The 23,566-nt window shown below is 47.6% G+C and overlaps 1 protein-coding gene across 1 annotated transcript in view; it reads right to left on the bottom strand.

The window, feature by feature from the left end:
- Window positions 1-226: 226 nt before the first annotated feature.
- LOC114709529 overlaps window positions 227-23,566 on the bottom strand; it is a 45,583-nt gene continuing 22,243 nt past the window's right edge. The window contains 8 exon segments of the mRNA XM_028893409.2: window positions 227-440; window positions 3,917-4,034; window positions 6,699-6,871; window positions 9,354-9,460; window positions 9,463-9,514; window positions 16,902-19,114; window positions 19,117-20,104; window positions 21,224-21,407. Coding sequence (XP_028749242.2) covers window positions 255-440; window positions 3,917-4,034; window positions 6,699-6,871; window positions 9,354-9,460; window positions 9,463-9,514; window positions 16,902-19,114; window positions 19,117-20,104; window positions 21,224-21,407 — 4,021 coding nt within the window. The 3' untranslated portion in view covers window positions 227-254.

A 23,566-nucleotide genomic window follows, 5' to 3' on the forward strand; every position in this document is an offset into this window, starting at 1 on the left:
TGCCATTCATTTTCTGTTTGCACTGCTCTTCTTAAAATCCCTATGTTTGTATCACATAGAGACAGGAGCATCCCCTGTTAAATTTCCATCAGTGCCCCATGTCCTTAACCAGGAAGGCTGTCAGGGAAGCTCTGTAAAGCACAAGCCCTGGCCACACATACCTGTCTGTGTCTGGGATTCAACCCAAGAGGCATGCTAAGCTGCCAAAGGACTGGCCCACACAGGCTGCCTTGGAGAATATGCCTCAGCTTTCATCATGCTTCTTGAACCAGGGCTGCCAGTGCGGGGAGGGTCCCCGTGCTTGTTTTTCGTAGGCCCAGCTCATCACAGTCTTTGTTTGAGGCTTCTTGAAGTCGGTGTTGTAGGAGTTTCCTCTTCCACTGTGAGCAGAAGGCGGCAACCTCCAGCTCCTCTGGATCTGAAGAAAGCCATCTCAAACCCTGCAGGAGCAGAAAGACAATCAAGCTCAGTACTGGGAACACTGTTTTCAGGGTCATCAGTTTGGAGCTTGTTCTGTGGGGTTCCTTCTAGAGGGCTGGGGATGCCTTGCTGGTGTCACGGTTCTCATTATACAGCATCCAATATCCTGTGTGAAGGGGGGTAGAGACCACCCACCCTGAAAGGAGACGAAAGGTAAAACAAAGTGCATATTTATCCCTGTGAAATGTTCTGAGAATGTAGACATTTTTTTTTCCAATTCTCTCAGCAGTTAAGAACATTGGCTGCTCTTCCTGAGGACCCAGGTCCAATTCCCAGCACCCATATGGCAGCTCACAGCCACTTCTCCTGTTCCAGGGGATCCAGTGTTCTCTTCCAGCTTCCTCAGGTACTAGGCACACACATGTACACAAACATATATGCAGGCCAAAATACCCAGACAACATTAAAATTCTTCCTCTGTTTGCCTCTGTCACACACAGAACTAAAACAAGGGCAACTGGATCTGATTTAGTCTACATTACAGATGGTCCCTGACTTATGATTACCAATTTACAATCTTTCAGCTTTGAAGTAGGATTATGTCTTAAGCTATTACTATTAGGTGTGAGGGCTTGGAGACATGGCTCAGCAGTTAAGAGCACGGGCTGGTCTTCTAAAGTTAGAACCCTTCTAGAGCTGGGTTAGATTCCCAGCACGCACATGCTGGCTCACAGTCATCTGTAGCTCCAGTTCCAGCAGGATCTCACACCTCCTTCTGCCCTCTGAGGGCCCTGCACACATGTGTACAGACAGACATGCAGGCAAAGCATTCGTACACATAAATAAAAAATCAGTCATTTTAAAAACTAGGTTAAACTATTAATGTATCTTTTTCGTTTTTTTGTTTTGTTTTGTTTTGTTTTTTGAGACAGGATTTCTCTGTGTAGCTTTGGAGCCTGTCCTGGAACTCGATTTGTAGACCAGGCTGGCCTCGAACTCACAGAGATCCGCCTGCCTCTGCCTCCCGAGTGCTGGGATTAAAGGCGTGTGCCACCACTGCCCGGCTTTAATGTGTCTTCTATTTTTCTGTTTGTTTAGCTTTTCCCCCTCTTCTTTTCCCTTTTTGAAACAAGGTCTCATCACTATGTATCCCAGTCTAGCCTACAACTTGCGGTCCTCCTGCCTCTGCCTCCTGACTGCTAGGATTACAGGTGGAGTTACCACGTCCGACCTGAAATGCAATTATGACCCTATTTAACCATATTTTCAACTGATGGTGGGTTTATAGGGGCACAACTCCATTAGGAGTAAAGAGGCATCCATACAGTGGCCAGGTCTCTTCAGAGGAGTTAAGTTCAGGTCTGAAGGAGAAGCAGCCAGGCCTGTGAAGAAGGGATGCGGACAGAGCTAGGCCTCCCACAGAAAGACCCTAAGCAAACTCTTATTTATTTATTTAATCTGTTTTTGCTTTGGGTTTTGTTTTGCTTTGAGATGGGGTCTCAAGTAGCCCAGGCTGGCCTCCGGTTTGCTGTGTACCTAAAGATAATCTTGAACTTTCCGGTCCTCCTGCATCTACCTCTAGAGTCCTAGCATCACACCCAGGGAGTTGTTCCTTTAGGCATTCCAACAGCATCCATTTAAAGCTGTTGTTTAAGATATGGGAAGCCAGAAAAGTGTTGCTTTCACCCAAGTGAGACAAAGTCAGTCAATGCACAAAACTGTGCTTTTCTCAGATCTATTAGAAAGTTAAGTTTTTGTTTTGTTTTGTTTGTTTTTTGTTTTTTTTTTTTTGTTTTTTGTTTTTCAGAGCTGAGGACCGAACCCAGGGCCTTGTGCTTGCTAGGCAAGCGCTCTACCACTGAGCTAAATCCCCAACCCAAAAGCTGTTTGAAGTTCTCCAGCCTCGGATGTATTGGAAAATAGACATCTCTGAGGAGAGGTGGGGATGGGACTGGTTTGTACAAGACTCAGCCTGGAGGGAGACAGGGCAGCCATGTAACTGACTATAAGGCTTGGGGGGAAGTTTTAACAGGGCTATGGATGTAGCTCAGTAGTAGAGTATCTGCCTTGTATCTTCAGGGCACTGTCTTTGACCTCCAGGACTGAAAAGTAAAATTAACAAAAAGCTAATGTCCAAATTAGACTAGTGTGATACAGCGCCCATCCACAAGAAAGGTCCATGTGTACTTAGAGTTTTCTAAGACCTCACCTGGTGCTCCTGAGACAGGCTCGGGTCGGAACAGGGGGCTGAGAACACCTCTCTGAGATGCAGGCTTTGGGGAAGGAGCAACCCCTGTCACACAGGCATGAATCACGGCTGATATCTGTCCTTTTCATTGAATAAGAGCCTTCAGCCATTGAGAAAAGGACAGTAGCCGGGCGGTGGTGGCGCACACCTTTAATCCCAGCACTCAGAGGCAGGCGGATCTTTGTGAGTTCGAGGCCAGCCTGGTCTACAGAGTGAGGTCCAGGAAAGATGCAAAGCTACACAGAGAAACCCTGTCTCAGAGAGAGAGAGAGAGACAGAGAGACAGAGAGAGAGAGACAGAGAGAAAAGAACAGTAAACCAAACACAAGTTAAGGCCAGCAAGTCTGACACCCTCACAGTGACCACAGCGATAAACCCCTGACTCAGGTCAATGCCTGGCAATCTGCCTCACCTCCCACACCAGGTGCCTACAAGACAAATCTACATATAATGTCAAGTTTCCAATGGAAAGTTATGAGATATGCAAACAAAACACCCCCAACCCATCGTTAATAAACAAGGCAAAACCAAATCTCCCAAATCAGCTAGAGTCAGATCTGAGCCATGTTATCAGAGAAGAAAGCAAATATGCCTACGATTAATATCTTCACAACTATAATTGAAATGTGGACCAAGATGTACAGGTAAATAATAAATCCTACAAAAGAGAAGAAATAGATCTAGGTGTGGTAGTGTACATTTATAACCTGGGCACTCAGGAGGTTGAGTCAAAAGGATTCTGAGTTAAAGGTCAGACTGAGCAAAATGCTGGGTTTGAAGCCGGCATGGGCTATCTATGCTCTCATCTCAAAAACCAAAACTTGGCCGGGCGGTGGTGGCGCACACCTTTAATCCCAGCACTGGAAGGCAGAGCCAGGCAGATCTCTGTGAGTTCGAGGCCAGCCTGGTCTATAGAGCGAGATCCAAGACAGGCACAAAAACTACACAGAGAAACCCTGTCTCAAAAAAAAAAAAACCAAAATTTTATTCAGCTAACTAAACAAACAAAGGGAAATTCTGGAAACAGAAGAAAACATAGCAAAAAGTGTGCAGAACATTATGGTTGTCTCATCTGCAGATTGGTTATGGCTAAAGAAACGATAAAATTAGAGCCAGGCTAATGGAAATCATGCAAATAAAGACACACAGAAGTGAGGTCACTGGTTTAATGGAAGGAACAGAGTTGAGTAGCTAAGAGAAGATATCCTTGTGACTGCCTGCCATTTACCAGGTCCATGTGGCACTTACCCGAAGACAGGCAGCTTCCGCAGCCCTCACAGTCTTGGAGACAGCCTGGAGGAGCCTCTGTGCATTTTCCACAAGGAGCTCTTCAGAGGACTTGCTTCTTGCTAGGGAGGCCTTTACACTGGGGGTGTTGGAAAAGAAAGGAGTCTTTATCCCAGGTTAGGAGGCAGTTACCAATAAGTACCAGCATTTATAGCATCCCCCCCCCCTTTTAAGACAGTGCCTCTCACTGAGCCTGGAGCTTACGAGATTGACTATAGCAGCAAGTCCTGGAGAAGCCCGTCTTCACCTCCTCAGCCCTGGGATCAGACCTATGTGCCACCACACCCAGCTCTTAGGTGGGAATTAAACTCAGGTCTGCCTCATGCAAGCACCTTACCAACTGATTTGTGTCCACAGTCCCAAGGGGAAGACTATTCTAAGGGCTTAATTTTGCATCTTTAAATGCAAACGTTATTTTAATGCTGAGGAAATGTGAATCCTATAGCACTATAATGAAAACAAAAAAGAATATGTTGTTAGTGGAAACAGCTGAAGAGAGGTCACAGGACAGATGCCAACTGCCATCAAATCATGAAAGAGAACAAATTCTGTACAGAACTGTGCGCAGGACACGGCTAAGGCTGGAGGGATTGCCTCTTCTAAGGCTCACCAGTTCCCAGAAAGGGCAAATGACTTACCTGCAAACACGCCTTCCAAATTCAAAATAATTGCTCCTGCACATGCTCGGCCTCCCCCTTTGGCCTGGCCCGTTCGTTCCCAGGAGAACCACAGGGAAGTTTTTTTCATGTAGCCATCCCTGCTTGGCTCTAACCCTCTTGTATCTAGGGGGTCTCACTTTGATTATAAAACTTATTTGTTTGTGGTGGTCATTTTTATGTCTGTATATTAAATAGAAAAAATATTGGCAGCTAAGCTTGAGATGGTCATGCATCTGAAAAGGTATTTCCTGGAGAACAGTTGCCAAGTTTTATTATTAATTTTTAAAAATTTATTTTTATATGTATGAGTGTTTTGCCTGCATCCACCGTGTGTGCCCGGTGTCCATGAAGGTCAGAAGAAGGTGCAGATCACCAGGAACTGGAGTTACAGTTGTGAGCTGCCATATGGGTGCTGGGAATCAAACCTCGGTCCTCTGGAAGAACAGCCAATGCTCTTAACCACTGAGCCGTCCTACAATTTGTTCTGTGACTTCCACATGTGTTCTCTGGCATGGACGTGCATGTGCATACACTAAATAAATGAATAAATCAGTAAATGTGAAAACACTCGTTTAGCAATGTTATTTTTATTTCTCACCATGAGAATGTAATGTAAGAGTCTAGCTGCTGCATGAGTCTCTTGCTAATCCCCTCCTGGTGCTGGGATCTGGATCACTCACTGAAGACATGAGTTTACATCAAAGTGGGTATTGGCACCACACATCCTGCTCTGAACTCCCTTCCCGGCCTCTGCCTGAGAATCAGCCTGGCTGCAGGCTTATGCTGTGAAATCTCCCTCCCCTTCAGAAAGGTGGAAGAAGAGACTCCCACTTCCGGCCACGTGAACTCCGATTCCTCTCTTCAGAAACCCTGCCATGCTGTCTGTCTCTGGTGCCAGAACCTGAACATTCCTCGGAGCCCCCACCATGCTATTGTCTGTCTGTCTGTCTGTCCATGTCTGTTTGGTGTCCTCTACTGTACCTGAGACCTTTCACTCACAATTGACAGTAGTCTTAACAGCCAAGCCTTTCCATATAGAAGACTGTTACTACTGCGAGTTTATTAGTCAGTGTGTGGCTGCGGGTTCTGACAGACTCGAGTCAAAATAAAACTTTTATAATTCTATCACGATGTTGTGAAATTTACATCAAGAGGAAAGCTGTTATAGGGAGGCGATGGATGAAACTGACGCAGCCCCAGAATTGAGGCATATGAAATGACTTGATCTTTTTTGGGGGTGGTGTTGTGAGACAGAGTCTCATGTAGCCCAAGCTGACCCCAAACTCACTATGTAGCCAAGGTTGGCCCTGAAGTTCTGCCTTTGCCTCCTGAATGCTAGGATTATAGGAGTACACTGCCACTCTGAGTTTAAAAATGAGTTAACCTTTCCACATGCTTCCTGCTGGTAGTTTTTCTGTTTTCACTCACTATCTTTGTTTGTTTGTTGAGACAGGGTCTTGAGTAGACTGAACTAGGCTTGAACTCACTATGGAGCCAAGGCGGGCCTTGAACTCCTGGTCCTCCTGTACCTTCCAAGTAGATTACAGGCTGAGATTACAGGCATGTACCCCCATGCCCAGCCCAATCACTTGCTATTGATGGACAGTCGGGATTCAGTGACAGGCATCCATCTGAGAATTATGTCATTGGTGATTTGCTCTTGGTGTGAGTATCACAGAGTGTACTTTTACAAACTAAGATGGCTGTGCTGTCATTACATGATTAATCCATGGAACCGCCATCGGATGTACCAGTCTTTCCCTGTCCAGCACATCACTGTGCACCATGTTTGAAAAGATAGTTGGCTTTTTCATTAGAGATGATTAATATGAAAACAGAGGCTAATTGTCAAAATGTCCAAGTGGTTACAAAGGAAGGGTGTCAGGCGCTTGTGTCAGAGACTAACTACCCCTGAAGTGTGGTGAGTACAACAATACCATGGAGTAAGGGCCTGTGTTCTGAATGGGAAAGAGACCAGTGTAAACTCTAGGAGGGTAAATCATTAAACATATACAAATAACTCACCTTCCATCCCTCCCGGGTCTCAGAGAAACTTAGCCATTCTCCCCCAAGCTGCTTCCTACCTGGAGATGATGCTGAGCTGGCTGCACATGGTTTGAATCTGCTCCACCATACACAGAAGCTCGTGGGAACATCTCTGATCTATGCAGTTCTTAGCAATGATGCCGATGAGTCTGGTGATGTTTTTCCCGGAAGCTGAGATTTTTCTGGCTGAGGCAATGAGCTGATCTTTGGTCTGTATCAGAGATGGAAATGTTAGAAGTAGGCACTGTCTTCATAGGTGTCCCTGAGACATCAGGGACAAATTACAATGCTTGCCCCAGCTTTCTTGGCTCAGCTTACTTCTGCCCCTGGAAATGAGTGCTGTGGGATGGTCTGTATGTCAAATTACTCTGATTGGTCAATAAATAAAACACTGATTGGCCAGTGACTAGGCAGGAAGTATAGGCGGGACTAAGGAGAGAGAGAATTGAGAAAACAGGAAAGTGGGAGGAGATGCTGCCAGCCGCCGCCATAACAAGCTGCATGTGAAGATGCCGGTAAGCCACGAGCCACGTGGCAAGGTATAGATTTATGGAAATGGATTAATTTAAGATATAACAACAGTTAGCAAGAAGCCTGCCACGGCCATACAGTTTGTATGCAATATAAGCCTCTGTGTTTACTTGGTTGGGTCTGAGCGGCTGGGGGACTGGCAGGTGACAAAGATTTGTCCTGACTGTGGGCAAGGCAGGAAAACTCCAGCTACAAATGAGTATATATGAGATTAAACCACCATCTCCTGAGCCAACTCTAAGGGCTTTCTCTTGGGTTAGAAAGACCCTGACTGAACAAGGAACAATCTCCTTTCTTGTGTGGGGGCTTCAGAAGGCAAGAAAACGCAGCTTCCTAGGCGCACGTATTCCAGGCTGACCTCAAACTCACTCTATAGCTGAGGATAGCTTTGGACTCCTGACTGTCCTGCTCCAGCTGGAGAGTGCTGGGATTATAAGCACGTACCATGTGCTTGGCTTATGTGGTGCTTGGGGTCAAATGCAGGGCCTTGTGCATACTACGTTAGTGCTCAACCAAATAAGCTCTGCCAAATAACCCCAGTCTTAACTAGATTTTTTTCCCTGTTTCATTCAAGAGCAGAATACTTCAGTTCCTTTTTTTTTTTTTTTTTTTAATGATTGGCATTATGATCGGGATGTGAGATTGGGGAACTCAGAGGTGAATCCTGCATACCACTTCCTACCAGAAACAAGCCCCACTCTTAAAATGGTCCTTGGATTTTCCTTTCAAATGTACATCTCAGCTGGGCAGTGGTTGCGCACACCTTTAATCCCAGCAGACCCAGGTGGATCTCTGTGAGTTCGAGGCCAGCCTGGTCTACAGAGCAAGATCCAGGACAGGCACCAAAACCCTGTCTCAAAAAAAAAAAAAAAAAAAAAAAAAAAAAAAAATGTACTTCTCTCCAGAAACACAAGAGAGTGCACATTCCTAGGTCCTTAGTCACACACCACTGCAGACACCTGAGTCCTATAGTCAAGTTGAAATACATTCTGAGAAGCCAGACCTGTTTTGGTGACCTTGGGGGTCACTAGTTCAACCAGATATTGACGGGCTGGGGGAGGGGGAGCTGGGAAGAAGGACCCAACAATGAAAGGTTTGAGTCTGGTATGATGAAGGCTCTGGGTTTGACCTTGTAGTTACATTGCCAGGGGCTGCCCTTCCCTGTTCCCCTGAACCCTCTGCCCTGCCCAGGATAGGAAAGTCAGGTCCCTTGTGGCTCAGTCTTGGATTCTGGAGTCATCTGTACCCAGTAGGCCCACACTGGAAGTTTTTTTTTTTTCACCTGCCATTTTGTGTCTTCCTTTTGGTCCATACACAAAGTAAGTGGATTTCTTGATTTTCCATGTTGGTGTGTTGATAGCAAACAACATCTGCCTCAGTTTAACCAAGGAGAGGGATACAGGGAGTGGGACAGGCTCACTGTGGAAGCCAGCCTCTAGAAACTAGTGGAAAAGAGGCTTTCTTCCCCCGGACTGTGCCAGCCACAATAGGCTAGCTTTGGAGAGGTCTCAGCTCTTTCCATGAACTCTGTTGGGGCGTATTTATAAAGCAGCAAGGTGTGTTAACACATGGACCTGTAATCCCAGCACTCGAGAGACTGAGGTAGAAGGGTCCTGAAAAAGGTCTGATGGGGATGGAGACGTGTCCCGAAAATCAACGTTAAAAGATATAAATAACGGGCTGCTGAGGTGGCTGGGAGGAAAAGGTACTTGCTACCCAAGCTTTACAATCTGAGCTTGAAACCCACAAAAAAAGAAGGAACAGATGCCACAAAGATGTCCTCTGACCGCCACATGCATGCCACCCCACACCCTCCATGGGTTATGCACACACATAGAGGAATACTGAAATTTAAAGTACAATTCAAAAGGTATAAATGACACTCTTGACTCATTGTTCTGGGGAATGAATAACTCCTTGACTTTTGCTAATTTTACTATAGTGCAGATTCGGCAAAATGATCTTCCCTGATATAACTGATAAAAACCACAGTAGCCATGCCAGCAAGAGGAGCAGGGGGAAGTGAGTTTTACAGAGATGGGGCACTGACTGGACCTTCAGGGAGACTTTCCTTCCGGCACTGTCTAGGGAGGCCAAGGCACTACTTTCCCATGTGATGGTGCCCAATCACCCGCCACCACGACCCTCTGAAGACCAAGTACCAGGCCTGGCCCTCTCTTCCTCAAGCTCTGAGCCATCAGGAGCACCTCCTTGGCCATCTCTTGTGTGAGCTGGGTGATTCTGTTCTCACTGTGTGCACTGCCATGGTCGGAACAGTCTGGTCCATCTGAGCAGGAGGCAGAGAGGGGCTGCCACTCCGGCGCTGAAATAGGAGACATCCGGTTAGAGGTTTAGAACAAGAGTTCCTGACATTCGGGCCTCTCAACTGCAGTGAGGATGTTAATTGCCTGCGTGCGTGCGTGCGTGCGTGTGTGTGTGTGTGTGTGTGTGTGTGTGTGTGTTATACATACAAGTGTTCTGAGCTGTGTGCTTTGGTCTTTGAGACGGAATCTACCATTGGGCTGCAGCCTCCTGGTCAGGCTACGCTAGCTGACCAAGGATTTGCCCATGTCTGCCTCCCCTGGGCTGGGAATAGAGTTTAAATCCTCATGCTTCTGCAGTGTCTTAGAGTTTCGATTTCTGTGAAGACCACAGCAGCTCTTAGAAAGGACAACATTTAACGGGGTGGCTCACGGTTTCAGAGGTCTAGTCCATTATCATGATGGTGGGGAGCATGGCAGCCGGGGTATGGCGGCGTGCTGGCAGATATGGCGCTGGAGAGGTAGCTGAGAGTTCTACATCTTGTGCAGGCCACAGGAAATGGTCTGAGACATTGGATGTGGCTTGAGCATGTAGGAGACCTCAAAACTCACCTCCACAGTGACACACTTCCTCCAACAAAGCCACACCTCATAATAGTGCCACTCCCTCTGGGGGCCATTTTCTTTCACACTACCACATGCAGTAAGTGCTCTATCCACTGAGCCTTCCCATCATCCCCTTAACTGCCTTTAAACCATTTTAAAAGAAGGCACAAGGGAATAAGGTGCATTTTCTGAGTCCTCGGAGCCCTTGGCAATCTTCCAAATGTAGGGAAACAGCAAGGAGAGACATGATTCCCTATGAGTTTGTGCTCCGTTTATCCGGAATTTGCAGAGACTGAAACGTGGCATCCTCGAATCTCAATCTGGGCAAACGAGTGCATTTCCTTTCTGTGAGTGCTCAGGCTTTACAAGGGAGAAGAAAGAACATGCAGCCTCTTGAAGGGGACTTAGATAAAGTGTTAGGTTGCTGACAGCCCGGGGAGAAATGAATCTGTGCCCCCCTCAACCTTGGCCAGGGAAGCCGCCCCTGCAGTTACAGCAGAGACTCCCATCTGGTCAAGGTGCTGAGAGTAAGTGACACCTGGGTGTTCAGACATTGGTACTAAGACTCCACCAAGGCCTAGGGAACATTAGGAAGAGGCGGCAGAAAGAATACGAGCGCTGAAGGGTGGGAATCTAGACAATGCTGTCTTCTGGACAGGGCCATTGCACTCACAGACTCACTGTAGCTATGGTTATCGGGACAAACTCAAGCCAACACGAACTGTTAACATTTCAGCAGGCAGCATGATTGGACTCAGTTTTGTGTGTTTGCTTGGTTTCTGGTTTTTGGCTTGTTTGTTTTTCTTTAATTTTTTTTGTTTAATATGCCTGTATATAATCTGCGTTGAGTGTGTCAGATGCCCTGGAACTGAAGTTACAGACAGTTGGGGGCTGCTATGTCGGTACTGAAAGTTGAACCCAGGTCCTCTGGAAGGGCAACTAGTGCTCTTAACTGCTGAGCCATCTCTCCACCCCCTGGTTTTTGTTTTTTGTTAGCAGGGGTTGGAGAGACGGCTCAGCAGTTAAACTTCACTGGTTATTCTTCCAGAGGACCCAGGTTCAAACCCTAGCACCCATTTGGTAGTTTACGACCATCTGTAATTTCAGTTCCAGGGGATCTGATGCGCTTTTCTGGCCCTAGGGTGCGGCATGTATGTGGTGCACAGAAGTACAGATAGACAAATCCCTCATACACATAAAATAAAAACAGGAATCTGGACATGGTGGTGTACACCTTCAATCCCAGCACTTGGGAGCTGAGACAAGCTGAGTTCAAAGCCAACCTGGGCTACAGAGAGTTCCAGTCTGGGCAGGATTACACAGTAAGACCTTGTCTCAATAAGGGGGTGGGGCAGGGAGGAGGCATGAAGTGGGAGAGGGACCGGGACCTGGAGGGCAAGTAAGAGGTAATGTTTGGGAATGGGTATGATACATTATTTACATGTGTAAAATTGTCAAAGAATAAATAAAAGATAGTTCATTTAAGGAAATTCAGGAATCCTTGAATGTTTCAACCTGAACACATTTACACACATCCTTCTATACCAAATTTGAACACGCTCACATCATCCTTCTATACCAAAGGCTGTAGTAGGTAGCCATTCCAGCTTTGATCTGGAAGTTTCAACCCCCATTGAGGCTTCGGTAACTGTCACGCCTACTAGGTGGAGCCAAGGAAGGACCTGAAGCACCAGCTCTCTTGGTTCCTGGATGCTGGACACTAGAGGTAGACCGAGCAGAGTTCTCCAGAGAACACCACCGGACTGCGCTATACCTCTCCCAGACCTTGTTACCTATCCCTTCACTTGTAAGTTACCCCCACAAAACAAACCTCCCTTTTAACTACGTGGAGTGGCCTTAATAATTTCACCAATATCTGGCACCCAACATGGGGCAAATTCCAAAGGCCTGGGTGGCTCCCACCCTCAGCTTCCTTCCTGGCTGGCGGGCACCTGAAGCTGCAGGTTACCACCTGCAGAGCTCTGTAAAACCAGGAAAAAACTACACGGTTCCATTCCTGAAAAGTAGTTAATCCGGTCTCAGTTCCTCCGCAGGTTTAGCCCCCAGACCAGCCAAACCACTGTGAGTGGGCGTTCCCCCTCCTCCCTGAGTGCCCGCTCCCCACCCTAGCCCGAGGCTTCCACAGTTTCACCTAGTTAAAAAGTTAAAATTGACACGGCACTGTCCCAGCGGTACCCTACAGAGGCACAGAGAGGGCTTGGAGCCGGGCCTGCTGGCAGACCTCCTGTCTGCAGAGGAAGAGAGGGGCTTAGAGCGGCCTGGAACTCTCCATGCCCTGAAGCTCCAGGGAGTCACCGGAAGAACTGCCTACTTACTGCCTGTGCTCACTCTGCCGCCAGCCAAGGCATTCAACAGGACCTGCTTTGGGCTATGTCAACGCCTCCTGCTGGCTGAAAAGTGCTACTACACCCCCAAACCGCAGAAAGGTAAGCTAGGCAAACAAGCGTCTTATTTCAAGTAAAAGTACTTGATAATTTTACACCTTAAAACTGACTAACAAATTTTGAGTAATTCTTGTAATATAGCCAACAACATTACCTCACAAAAATTTAAAAACCTTTTTGCCTGTATGATAAATGACATTTTCCTGAAAATATACAACCTCCCTAAGGCATATCTGGCCTGTACCATTTTGGCATTCATTGTAATAATTCACACAGTATTCAAACACTGGTTTAATAATAAACACAAAGATGAGTCATTATTGGGACTGGTACAGGCTTTAAAAGATAACAATGAAGGCTTACAGAAAAAGATTCTCTCTCTGGAATCTGCTAATCAGGATTTACAAAACAGGCTTGTACCCAAAATTGATTTTATTGATAATAAATATGAATATTTAATGGATAGAACACTAACTCTCCAGAGTGAAGTTATGGCTACTCAGACACTATATAAGGAAGAAAGATTATCATTAATTGATAAGATAAGGTCCATGGAATCATGTGTTTCTGAGGAACGTAAAAACTTCTATGATTCCATGAGAAATCTGGAGTCCCTTGCAAGAGAGGAGGTTCACTCCCTAGAACAGACCCTAGGTGCTTGTTTGCAAGCCCTAGAAGAAACTCTCAGTAAACAAGGGACCTAATAAACAGGAGGGCAAGACCATAGAGGTTGTAACATCTCCAAATGGTTCTCATACACTGGCTTATCCTGTTATCATCCATGAGAAGCCAACAGATGACACACACTCCTAGCCATATAATACATATACATTACAACCAATTTCAACAAGAGACTTTAAAAGTATAAAGGAAACAGTAGTAACATATGGGATACACTCCACATACATAAGACAAACGTTAAATTCGTGGTCTACCTCACATAGAACCATTCCAGATGACTGGCATCAGTTAATTTCAGCTGTTCTAGAATATAGCCAGCAGTTACAGTGGAAAAGCTGGTTGAGAGAAGAGGCAAGAGATTTAAAACAACAAGGTAAACTCAGAGGTTTTGTGATCTGCCAAGATCAAATACTTAGTGAGGATGTTTTGCTGACAGGAATGTACAAACCCCTTATGATGAGCATACAATATCCCTATGCCATACAGCAGTTCTAAATGCTTTGGAGAAAAATAAAAGATAGTTCATTTAAAAAAAAAAAAGGAAATTCAGGAATCCTTGAATGTTTCAACCTGAACATACTCACACCCACCCTTCTATACCAAATTTGAACACACTCACATCATTCTATACCAAAGGCCTTTACAGTTTTGCTGTGAACAATTGTGTTTTTTTTTTTCTTGTAACTTGATCTTTGCTTCCCCCTAAGGAAACAGCAGCCCCGCCCGACATCTGAAAAGTCAGTTAATGAAGTTGCTGTGTTTTTCTAGTGGATCTTTAGTGGAGCCTCTCCTACGTTCTTTCTGACTCCAAAATCAGACAAAAATGTCATGCACTTGGAAGTGACCCCAATAACAAAGAATTGAGGATATCCTTGGTTATCTCACTTCACCAGATATGCCCCAACCTCCAGAACTGTGAGCCAGTTAAATTTCTTCCCTTTGCAAATCACTTCATCTGTGGTACTCTGTAGTAGCCCTGTGGCGTGGACTAGGAGACTAAGCTAGTACTCATTAATCACCTGTCTTTGCTGGTGTTTTTGTCTTGACTTTTTCAATTAAGGCATCCTCGCCTTCTGAAAATGGATGATGTCATCTGCTTTGTCAACGGCCTGACTTTAGATCAGAATGTCCCTATGTGCTGGGAGTGGAGGGCAGAGATCTTTTCTAGAGAGGACCACCGGCCAGCCTGTTGCAAGTTGGGAAGGCAGGAGTAAGTGAAAAGAAGGTATTAAGAACTCACTGACCAGTGGGCGGTGGTGGCGCACGCCTTTAATCCCAGCACTCGGAAAGGCAGAGCCAGGCAGATTTCTGTGAGTTCAAGGCCAGCCTGGTCTACAGAGCAAGATCCAAGACAGGCACCAAAGCTACATGTGTTGGACTATTTGGTCCCCAGTTAGTGGAACTTTTGGGGAAGGGTGAGGAGGCGTGGCCTTGGAGGAGGTGTGTCACTATGTGTGACTTTTGAGGTTTCAAAAGTTTCCCAGCATTCCCAGTGCTCTCTCTGCCTCCTACTGTAGATGAAGATGTGAACTAACTCCCTGAGCTTCCTGCCTCCATGTCTTCACTCTGCCCTCACGGACCTTAACCCTCTGAAGCCAACCGGCCAAATAAACACTTGCTTTTTGTTTTGAGACAGGGTTTTTTAGTGCAGTTTTGGTGCCTGTCCTGGATCTCGCTCTGGCTGGCCTTGAACTCACAGAGATTCACCTGGCTCTGCCTCCCGAGTACTGGGATTAAAGGTGTGAGCCCCCCACCCAGCAAACACTTGTTATTTATTTATTTATTTATTTATTTATTTATTTGGTTTTTCGAGACAGGGTTTCTCTGTGTAGCTTTGTGCCTTTCCTGGAACTCACTTGGTAGCCTAGGCTGGCCTCGAACTCACAGAGATCCGCCTGGCTCTGCCTCCCGAGTGCTGGGATTAAAAGCGTGTGCCGCCACCACCCGGCTTTGTTTTTTTTTTTAAGTTGACTTGGTCATTGATGTTTTATCACAGCAATAGAAACCCCAACTAGTGTGGCAAGGAAACTTAGGAAATGACCTTTTTAAAACCTACCAGACACTTTAAGCATCCAAATCTAGAATGACTTCAAGCTTCTCAGTGTGGACCTAGGATTGTATGTTAGAGCCTCCAGAACTGGAGTAAAGCACCTCCCGAGGGTGTCCTTTCAGGGACAAGAGTGAGGGCGGGACTTAAAGAGTGTGTAGTTGTCTTGTTATCAGAGCCTTCTGACCTGGGTGGCCAGCATCCCCCTGCCCTGCCACCCTGCCTTGCAGCTCTGGGAGATGCTTCTGGTGCGCTGACAGAAACAGAAGGTAAGTCAGTGAGAGGCTGGCATGCTAACGACTATGGAGAACCAGAAAGGAGGGGGAGCCTGCAAGCTATCTGGATTTATAAGACTGAGAGATGAGCAGGCGAGCCTAGAGCACAGGGGCATGGTGTCTGTTATTCTCCATGTTACCTTGGTCACAGGGTCCAGAATTGTGCAGGTGACCTTTTGATGAGAAAAAAGAAGTCAGGCTAATCAGGGCAGGGGTAAAATCGTGGTGTGGTGTGGTCAGTTTTATCTTGAGAAAAGCCCTCTGGAGGTTTGGGAGATTCTGCTCAGCCATCCACAAGGTCATCATGGCGATCGAGGAGGCAACTGAACTATCAAGTCCTGGATTGTCAGAACGTGACCCAAGAATGGAGTCCTGCAAGGGGAATTCTGAGTGCTCGTGAGAAAACTCCAAGACAAGACAAGAGTCTTCTGACCTCAGTTTCTTCAAAAACACAGACTTGTTTTTGGAATGTCCTGTCGTGCTTCTCCTGGGTGTAGCAGACAGGAGTGAGCTACTTCAGACCTCGCGTTACAACTGGCTGTTGTTGGTTATACATTTCTGTGGAAAAACATGTTTTTGCCATGTGCAGCTTGTCCTGACGATTGCATACAGCTTGAACTCATGAGAACTTTACTCACGTGACCTTTCTTAACCCTCAGAGTATAAATTGTCTGGTGCTCTGAATAAAGTTGGCTGTGGTGTGAGACTCTATTACACCTCATTTTTAGGCTCTGCTCTCCAGGTCCCACCATCTCTAGAGTGGAAAACACTGGATGAAGTGTAGCTACTTAGAAACTACTAGAGTCCTGCTAAGCTCTGCTGTTTCCCACTGACTTTGGTTATGGTCAGTGGAAATACATAAAATCTTTCAGACCCTTAATGCCTAAGAGTTCTGTCTTGTCCTAGAAGGAAGCAGATTATGTAGGAGAGGTATTCAACAGAGCTAGCTACCATCTTTCTAATAAACCACTTTACCCCCTACTACAATGATTCTAGTTGTATTTTTGTCACTTTGGAGTAGGGAGGTGACATCAAGGTGGGTGAAGCAGCCTGTACGGCCAGTCAGAAAAGTTCAGTTAAAGTGGTAAGGAAAAACTCCACAAAAGCCAATGAAAAGCATAGGCACTAGTTCTAGAACACATTTCTAGGGAAATTATTTTTTTCAGGGACTCACTCATTAGCCCTCTATGAGACTAGAATGCTGGAGTCTAAACGGTGCTGAGACTGCTCTGTGATTTTGGTAAAGGCATGGCAGAGGTAGCTGCCGGTTAGGATATCTGAACCCCAAGCCTAGGTTTTTAGAGGCTGCTCATGCTGCCTGGCCTGTGTGAATTATACATGTGGTCTGGCGTCAAGTTTCTGGGATGTGCTAGGGTCTTTGGTTACTAGAAAACAAGCCCAGGTGGAGGTAGATGAAAGATACCAAATAGCCTACCATGCTCACGTCTGCTGTGAGGGTCCTGGTGGTGGCGAGCTCATCTGCACAGGTCTCCATTGAACTTTCTGGGGTGCCTTTGGGAACAGCATCCTGAGAATTCCCACTGCCCCCTTCAGTGGTTCCTGGAGCACCCTCTTTACAGTATGGCTGGAGCTGGACCGGATCCTCTTCTAGGCCCTTGGCTGGCTCCTCCCTGGGTTTCAGGCATTGGACCAGGAGTCTCCAGGCCTCAGTGTGACAACCTTCCAAGGCCTGGAGCTGAGTCACTGCATGGTGAGCCCTGGCTGCCCATTCCCATCGAAGCTGGTCCAGCAAATGCAACCCCAGTTTCTCTGGGTGTTCTTGGAGCACAGGGACCCTCTTGGCTACCTCCTTAGTGAGCATGAGCATGCTCTCTAGAGACACAAGAAGGTCTTCCTGGAAGGATCCAGACTCTTGACCTCCTGCTATGATTCCCTGCACAGCTTGGATGACAGACAGCATCCTCGTCTGGGAGCTCTTGCCGACAGCATCTTGGAACATATGCTCATAGACAGCATTGATGCTACTCAGGTAGTCCGTCAGGGCCTTGGCTCGAAGGCTGAGTTCCAAGCAGAGAAGCTCAAAGCGTGTGGAGAGACTGGGACATGGCTTGGGGGAGGAGACCAAGATGGGTACCACCTCCAGCAATGCATCTGTGAGTACATGAACTTCCCCACGCAGAAAGGAGACCTCACCCTTCACCTGCTCATCCCCACACAGAACGCTAGACAGCTCAGCAGCCTCCTGTAACCTTTGAGAAACATCTGCTGCCTGATCCAACCCTTCCTGCAACCCTTTCTGGTTCTTCACGGCTTGCTGCAGGGGCAGTAGAAACAGGCCTGGTCTCCTGCTGAGTCTCTCCATGCACTGCATCAGGTCCTGGACAGATGCTGCCCATAGAAGGCACCCACTGCCAATGTCCTCTTCCCTCAGCGTGGAGGCTTGGAGACCATCAGAGGACAGAACTTGGTCCAACAACTGTTGAGCATGGGTCTCTGTTTTTTCCAATCTGCTTTGCAGCTCTAAAAGCACTCCCGGGTGCTCCATTGGGTCAGGGCTCTTCACCGGGCCACTTTTGCCTGCTAGTTGAACCATTGAGGCCAAATTCTGCTGAAGCTCCATAAACGCTGCCGTGCTTCCTGGTAATTCAGCCGTTAGGCTATGGAAAAATAGTTGTTGACACAGACGGTACCAGTCACCAGCCCTGGCTACCAGAGCCTGCCTGGCTTCCCTGGTCCACCCAGATTGCTGAAAAGCCACTCCCAGAAGCCTGCTACTTCTAGTATTTGTGCTATGGACTTCCTCCGTGGCTAGGTCAGTAATCAAAGGTACCACTGTTGAAAATTCATGTGGTTTTGCTGTTGTCCTTTCTGGCCCCAGGGGTTCTTCCTCAGCCTGGATTTCTTGGGCTGTATTCACAGATGACTGCCGCTCTGGCAAGCTGGCGCGTGGTGAGGTCACTCCCCGGTGATCCTGGTTCTCCATAGCAGTGATGACTTCGTTGACAGCAAGGAATGGGGAGCCCCACCCCTGTTTGCAGGGGCCAGGGACCAGTGTGTAGGAAAGTTGTTCTACTGGTAGGAAAGAGTTGTTTGTGCCACTGTCCTCTAACCCAGGTACCTGCTGCTGGTATTTCATTGCGGGAGCTGTGGGATGCTGGAGGCTGGGGAGAATGAAATAAGGCCATCGCGTTGCAATATCAAACCTTTGGACTTGGAATCGAAGCGGGCTGAGGATGTCTGGGTGGTTGGTCCCATCCAGCCCCTCACGGACTTGCTGAGCTGAATAGATGAGATGTTTTGCCATAGTTACAAAGGCACCCGCGTCCTGAGCGCTGTCTCGACCTGTGCTACCATCAGTGGCTGCAGCCAGCGTCAAGGAAGACTGTGCCAGCTGCTGAACCACGACTCTCATCCCGTTTCGGAAAATGGGATCTGGGTCTTGACCCACATACCTGCTCATCACTTGCACTATGTGTGTGGCTCTTCCACGTAAGAACGCCACAGATCTGGAAAACTCTCCGGACGCTCCGCTCCTCAGAGCCCTTGTGTACAGGTTCAAGTGTTCCGTCATTTCCTGGATGGACAAACTCAGGAATTCAGGAATATCGAGAACGACATCAAAGCATGCCAAGAGGTGTTCGGATTCCCTGGCCCAGGCCTCAAGCAGTGCCTGCAGGGTGGCAGGCTCCAGTCCAGGCCACGTGTTTGGGGACCTTGGGAAAAGAGTTCCTTCGCTTTGACCACAAGCCCCCAAAGACCTGCCACGGCAGCCTCCACATCTCTGCCAGTTTGCTGTTGGGGGCAGCAGACCCAAACCAAGCGTGCCACTCGGATCATTTGCTTCGCTTGGTTGTGGAAAGCATCAAGGAGAAGCCGGAGAGTCTCTGCCAAGGCTTCGCTATTGCACTCAGACCTGATAGTGGAAGTCGTCAAGGCGGCCTGGACCAGCCTCTCTAGAGGACTTTGGGTATCTGTGAACGTGTCCACAATCTGGCGCAGTAACCCAGCTCGGACTCCCTGAAAGAGCGCATCAGTCGCGGCCCGCAGAGCTTCGCACTCTGCTCCTGAGAGGGGCTGGGGAGGCCGGTGCACCCCGGGGCGGAGCTGCAGCAGCCGGTGGCAATGGGACACTAGGTGCATCCTCTCCCGAGGCGTGGAGCAGGCGGCTAGGCGCAGGCAGTGCCACACCACGGCGGCCAGTGGCGCATCCAGCAGCCCATCACGCAGGTGACTCGGCCCGGGCTCCTCCAGGACCTGTCGCAGCTTCTGCAGACGATGCGCCAATGCGCCATTCTGAGAGCGCGCACCGTGCCCTGCGACGCCGGGCTGCAGCACAACCAGGAGCTCTCTGAGGCTCTGCCTGGTCAGAGCATAGACACGGCGCCGTGAGGCCGCCAGCTGTGGATCGTACGGGTGCCGGAGGTGGCCGCGGGTGGCTGCGAGCAGCGCTGGGATGCAGCACCCTAGTTGGTGGCGAACTCGACCCAGGCGTTCGTCCTGGGCCCAGCGCGTGGTCAGGCCGCCCAGTTGCAGCAGCGCAGCCGCCAGGTCAGCGAGCGAGGCGCGCAGCGACGTGGCGTCCTCTGCGGCCTCCAGAGCCTCCAAGCATGTCAGACACCAACCAGCCACTGGCACAGTCTTCCTCACCATTGCTGCGTCTTCGAGGAGCAAGATCTGCTGGGGCAGTCACAGGAAAGAGACTTGAAGATGACTGAACATTCTTGGAGCCATGTAGCTTAAGCCTAGGAGACCTTACACTGTCAGTTAACCTGAACGTAACCAAATACAGGCAAATACAGGCACCGTCTAGGTGACTGGACCCGAGAGCGCACACTCCAGAATTGGAGGTTTGCGTGTGTGCGCATTTCTTTGTAAACCAGAGGCCTGAAGTAGCTGCCTTCTCTCCATATTTACTGTGGGCTCTTCCCGGTACTGTTCAAAGACGGATTATTATTTAGATGAGAACGATGGGCTGGAGCTCTTCCCTGAGACAGCTTTTTAGCCTGACTCCACCTCTCCCAGACAGCTCCATCCACTCCCTACCCCTGGGGCTGGTACCCACGTCAAAAGCCTTTCTCTCTTTCATTCGCCGCCAGCAGGTGCCCCAAACCCTCTGGTTCTGCCCCTCACCTTCCCCTACCACATTGCAACTACCTTCCAATAAGGTCTGTGCAAACACCTGTCAATAAACCACACTACACATGTTATACAACACACAACAGCAAAAACATTTTGAGGGATCTGTGTTTGAACCAGGAGCAATATTCCAAGCTAAAAGTTGCGCACTGGGGCTGGAGAGACGGCTCAGCAGTTAAGAATACTGGCTGTTCTCCCAGAGGACCTGGGTTTGATCCCCAGCATCCACAAGGGGCACACAACTTTCTGTGACTCCAATTCTAGAGTATCCTATGCACTCCTCTGTCCCCCTCTACCTCCCTCAGGCATTTTACAGACATGGTGCATAGACACACATTCAGGCATACACTCATACACATAAAATAAAAATAAATAAAATCTCAAAAAATAAATTGAAGTTGTATTTAGCAAGGAATGTGGGTCAGGGTGAAAAGTTGAGAGTATTTGGAAACTGGGAGGTTGTACTGGCCCCATTGCAGCTTCAATTTAGCCCTGATTAAATTGGTAATGAATTCTGTGTGTGTGTGTGTGGGGGGATCTTGGCAAGCACCTGGGCAGATTTCAAATCAAGGGACAGTCAGGAGTTCCTGTGGGAACTGCATAGCCATGCGTGTTCTCCAGCAATGACCAAGCAGTCAGCTAGCTCTGAGAGAGCCTCACCTTGGTAGTGTCCACCAGGATCTGCTGAGCGGTGGCCACTAGCTCCTCCCAGTGATGCTGACTCTCTGGCTGCAGGGGGAGCGTCTCGGTTACCATCAGGATGTTCCTCCCAGAGAGGCTTAGAGACTTCGCCATGGTCTGCATTTCCTCCCGAAACCACTCCTCCTCGGAGTCAGCTGCCAGCCTGAACAGACACATTGCACTTATAATGTTATCACATCAGAACCAAGAAAACCACATGGAAACGAGGATACACAGAAGGTACAGAGCACCAGACGGCCATTCAAGGGAACCTTGATGACTGTGCTTAGGGGCCAAAGACACAATGCTGAGCTAAAAAACAAACAAACAAACAAACAAACAAACAAAAAACTCACTTCAGCCTTTCTTCAAGTGTCTTAGTTTGTGAATTAGAGTTGTTCCCTCAATATATGTCTCAGCCTTTACAAAACGCCACACTGTTAGGTTAAACAGGCTAAGGACAGACATCTAGGCAGAGAATTCTGAGTCCCAGGCTTTTCCTCTCAGCAGCCTGTAGAAAATTGATCCCAGTATATTCAGAGTTTCAGGTAAGAAATTGGCGGAGGCCACTGTCTTAGCTACTAGAAATAAGATAAAGCCGCCATGCTTGGCATAGTGGTGCACACCCATAATCCCAGCTATTTGGGAGGCAGAGGCAGGAGGATCACAAATTCATAGCATGTGTGGGCCACATAGTGAGTTTGTGGCCAGCCTGGACAACTTACTGAGAACTTGTTTCCAAAGTTGAAATAAAAAAGGCTGGTGATACAACTCAGTAATGCAGTATTTGCCTAGAGGTGCCAGGTTCTCAGTTCAATCCCCAGTACTGGGGCACAAACTAAAAATAAAGAATGTTGCTGTGGGTATTCATGCCTTGTTCTTTGTGTGGACCCAGGATTCCATTCCTCTGGGATAAATGCCTAGTAACAACAGGTACACATTCACCTGGACCCAGGATTCCATTCCTCTGGGATAAATGCCTAGTAACAACAGGTATACATTCAAGTGAACCCAGGATTCCGTTCCTCTGGGATAAATGCCTAGTAACAACAGGTATACATTCACCTGGACCCAGGATTCCATTCCTCTGGGATAAATGCCTAGTAACAACAGGTATATGTTTAACTTTTAAAGAATATTTTCTAAAGTAGTTGCAACATACTGTGTTCTAATCAGCAATGAGAGAGTTCAAGTTCCTACATATTCGCATCAGCACTTGAAATGGTGCTTCATTTTAAACATCCCAAGAGTAGTTATCATTGAATAGGTAAAACCAACTCCAGACTTTTCTTGAACATCAAATGAGCCTTCTGCAGAGTGCTTGAATGCAAGTTTTGATCCTTGGTGTCATACAACAATCCCTTTCCTTTGAGGATGAAACTGTCTGTGAGGATGATTGATATCATGGATGGAGAACAATCCAGATTAGCAGCTTTCTTCACCTGAGGAATGCTGTCCTGCAGCTGATAATGAGATACAAGAGCATGAAGCCAGAGAAAGAATCCATTACTCTCTGAAGATATCTCTTGCTGATCTAGACTACCAAGTACATAGAAAATGTAAAAACCAGGGGCTGAGGAGGTGGCTCCGTGAGAGAGTGCTTGCTGTTCAAACACAAGAACCTGAGTTGAGATCTGAGTACCCACACAAATGCTGGGTGGGCGTGGCAGCCTATCTGTAATCCAAGGGTTTAGGAGACAGAGACAGGGCTGGAACAAGCTGCCTGGCTAGAGTAAATGAATCAGCAAATTCCTGGTTCAAGTGAGTGAACCTGCCTCAATTTATAGGGTAGAGAGCGATGGATGAAGACACTCAAGTCAGGCTCCACGCCCCATACACATGTGCACACACATCTGCATACACACCTGTGCTGGGAAATATTATTTTAAGATGTTTTACTTTTGTTTATGTTGCATTTCTTTAACTCTGTAAAGCTGTGTTACTGTGCCTGTCTAAAACACCTGATGGGCTAATAAAGAGCTGAACGGCCAATATTGAGGCAAGAGAGAGAAATAGGCAGGGCTGGCAGGCAGAGAGGATAAATAGAAGGAGAAATCTGGGAGGAAGGAAGTGGCTAGGGAAGGAGGAGGACATCAGGGGCCAGCTACCCAGCTACACAGCAAGCCATGTAAGAGTAAGATTTACAGAAGTAAGAGAATGGGAAAAGCCCAGAGGCAAAAGGTAGATGGGATAAGTTAAGTTAAGGAAAGCTGGCAAGAAACAAGCCAAGGTAAGGTCGAGCATTCATAATTAATAAACCTCCATGTGTCATTTATTTGGGAGCTGGGTAGAGGGCCCCCCAAAAGAGCAAAAACAAACAAC

Source organism: Peromyscus leucopus, chromosome 4 (genome assembly GCF_004664715.2).
Source record: "Peromyscus leucopus breed LL Stock chromosome 4, UCI_PerLeu_2.1, whole genome shotgun sequence".
NCBI lineage: Eukaryota > Metazoa > Chordata > Mammalia > Rodentia > Cricetidae > Peromyscus > Peromyscus leucopus.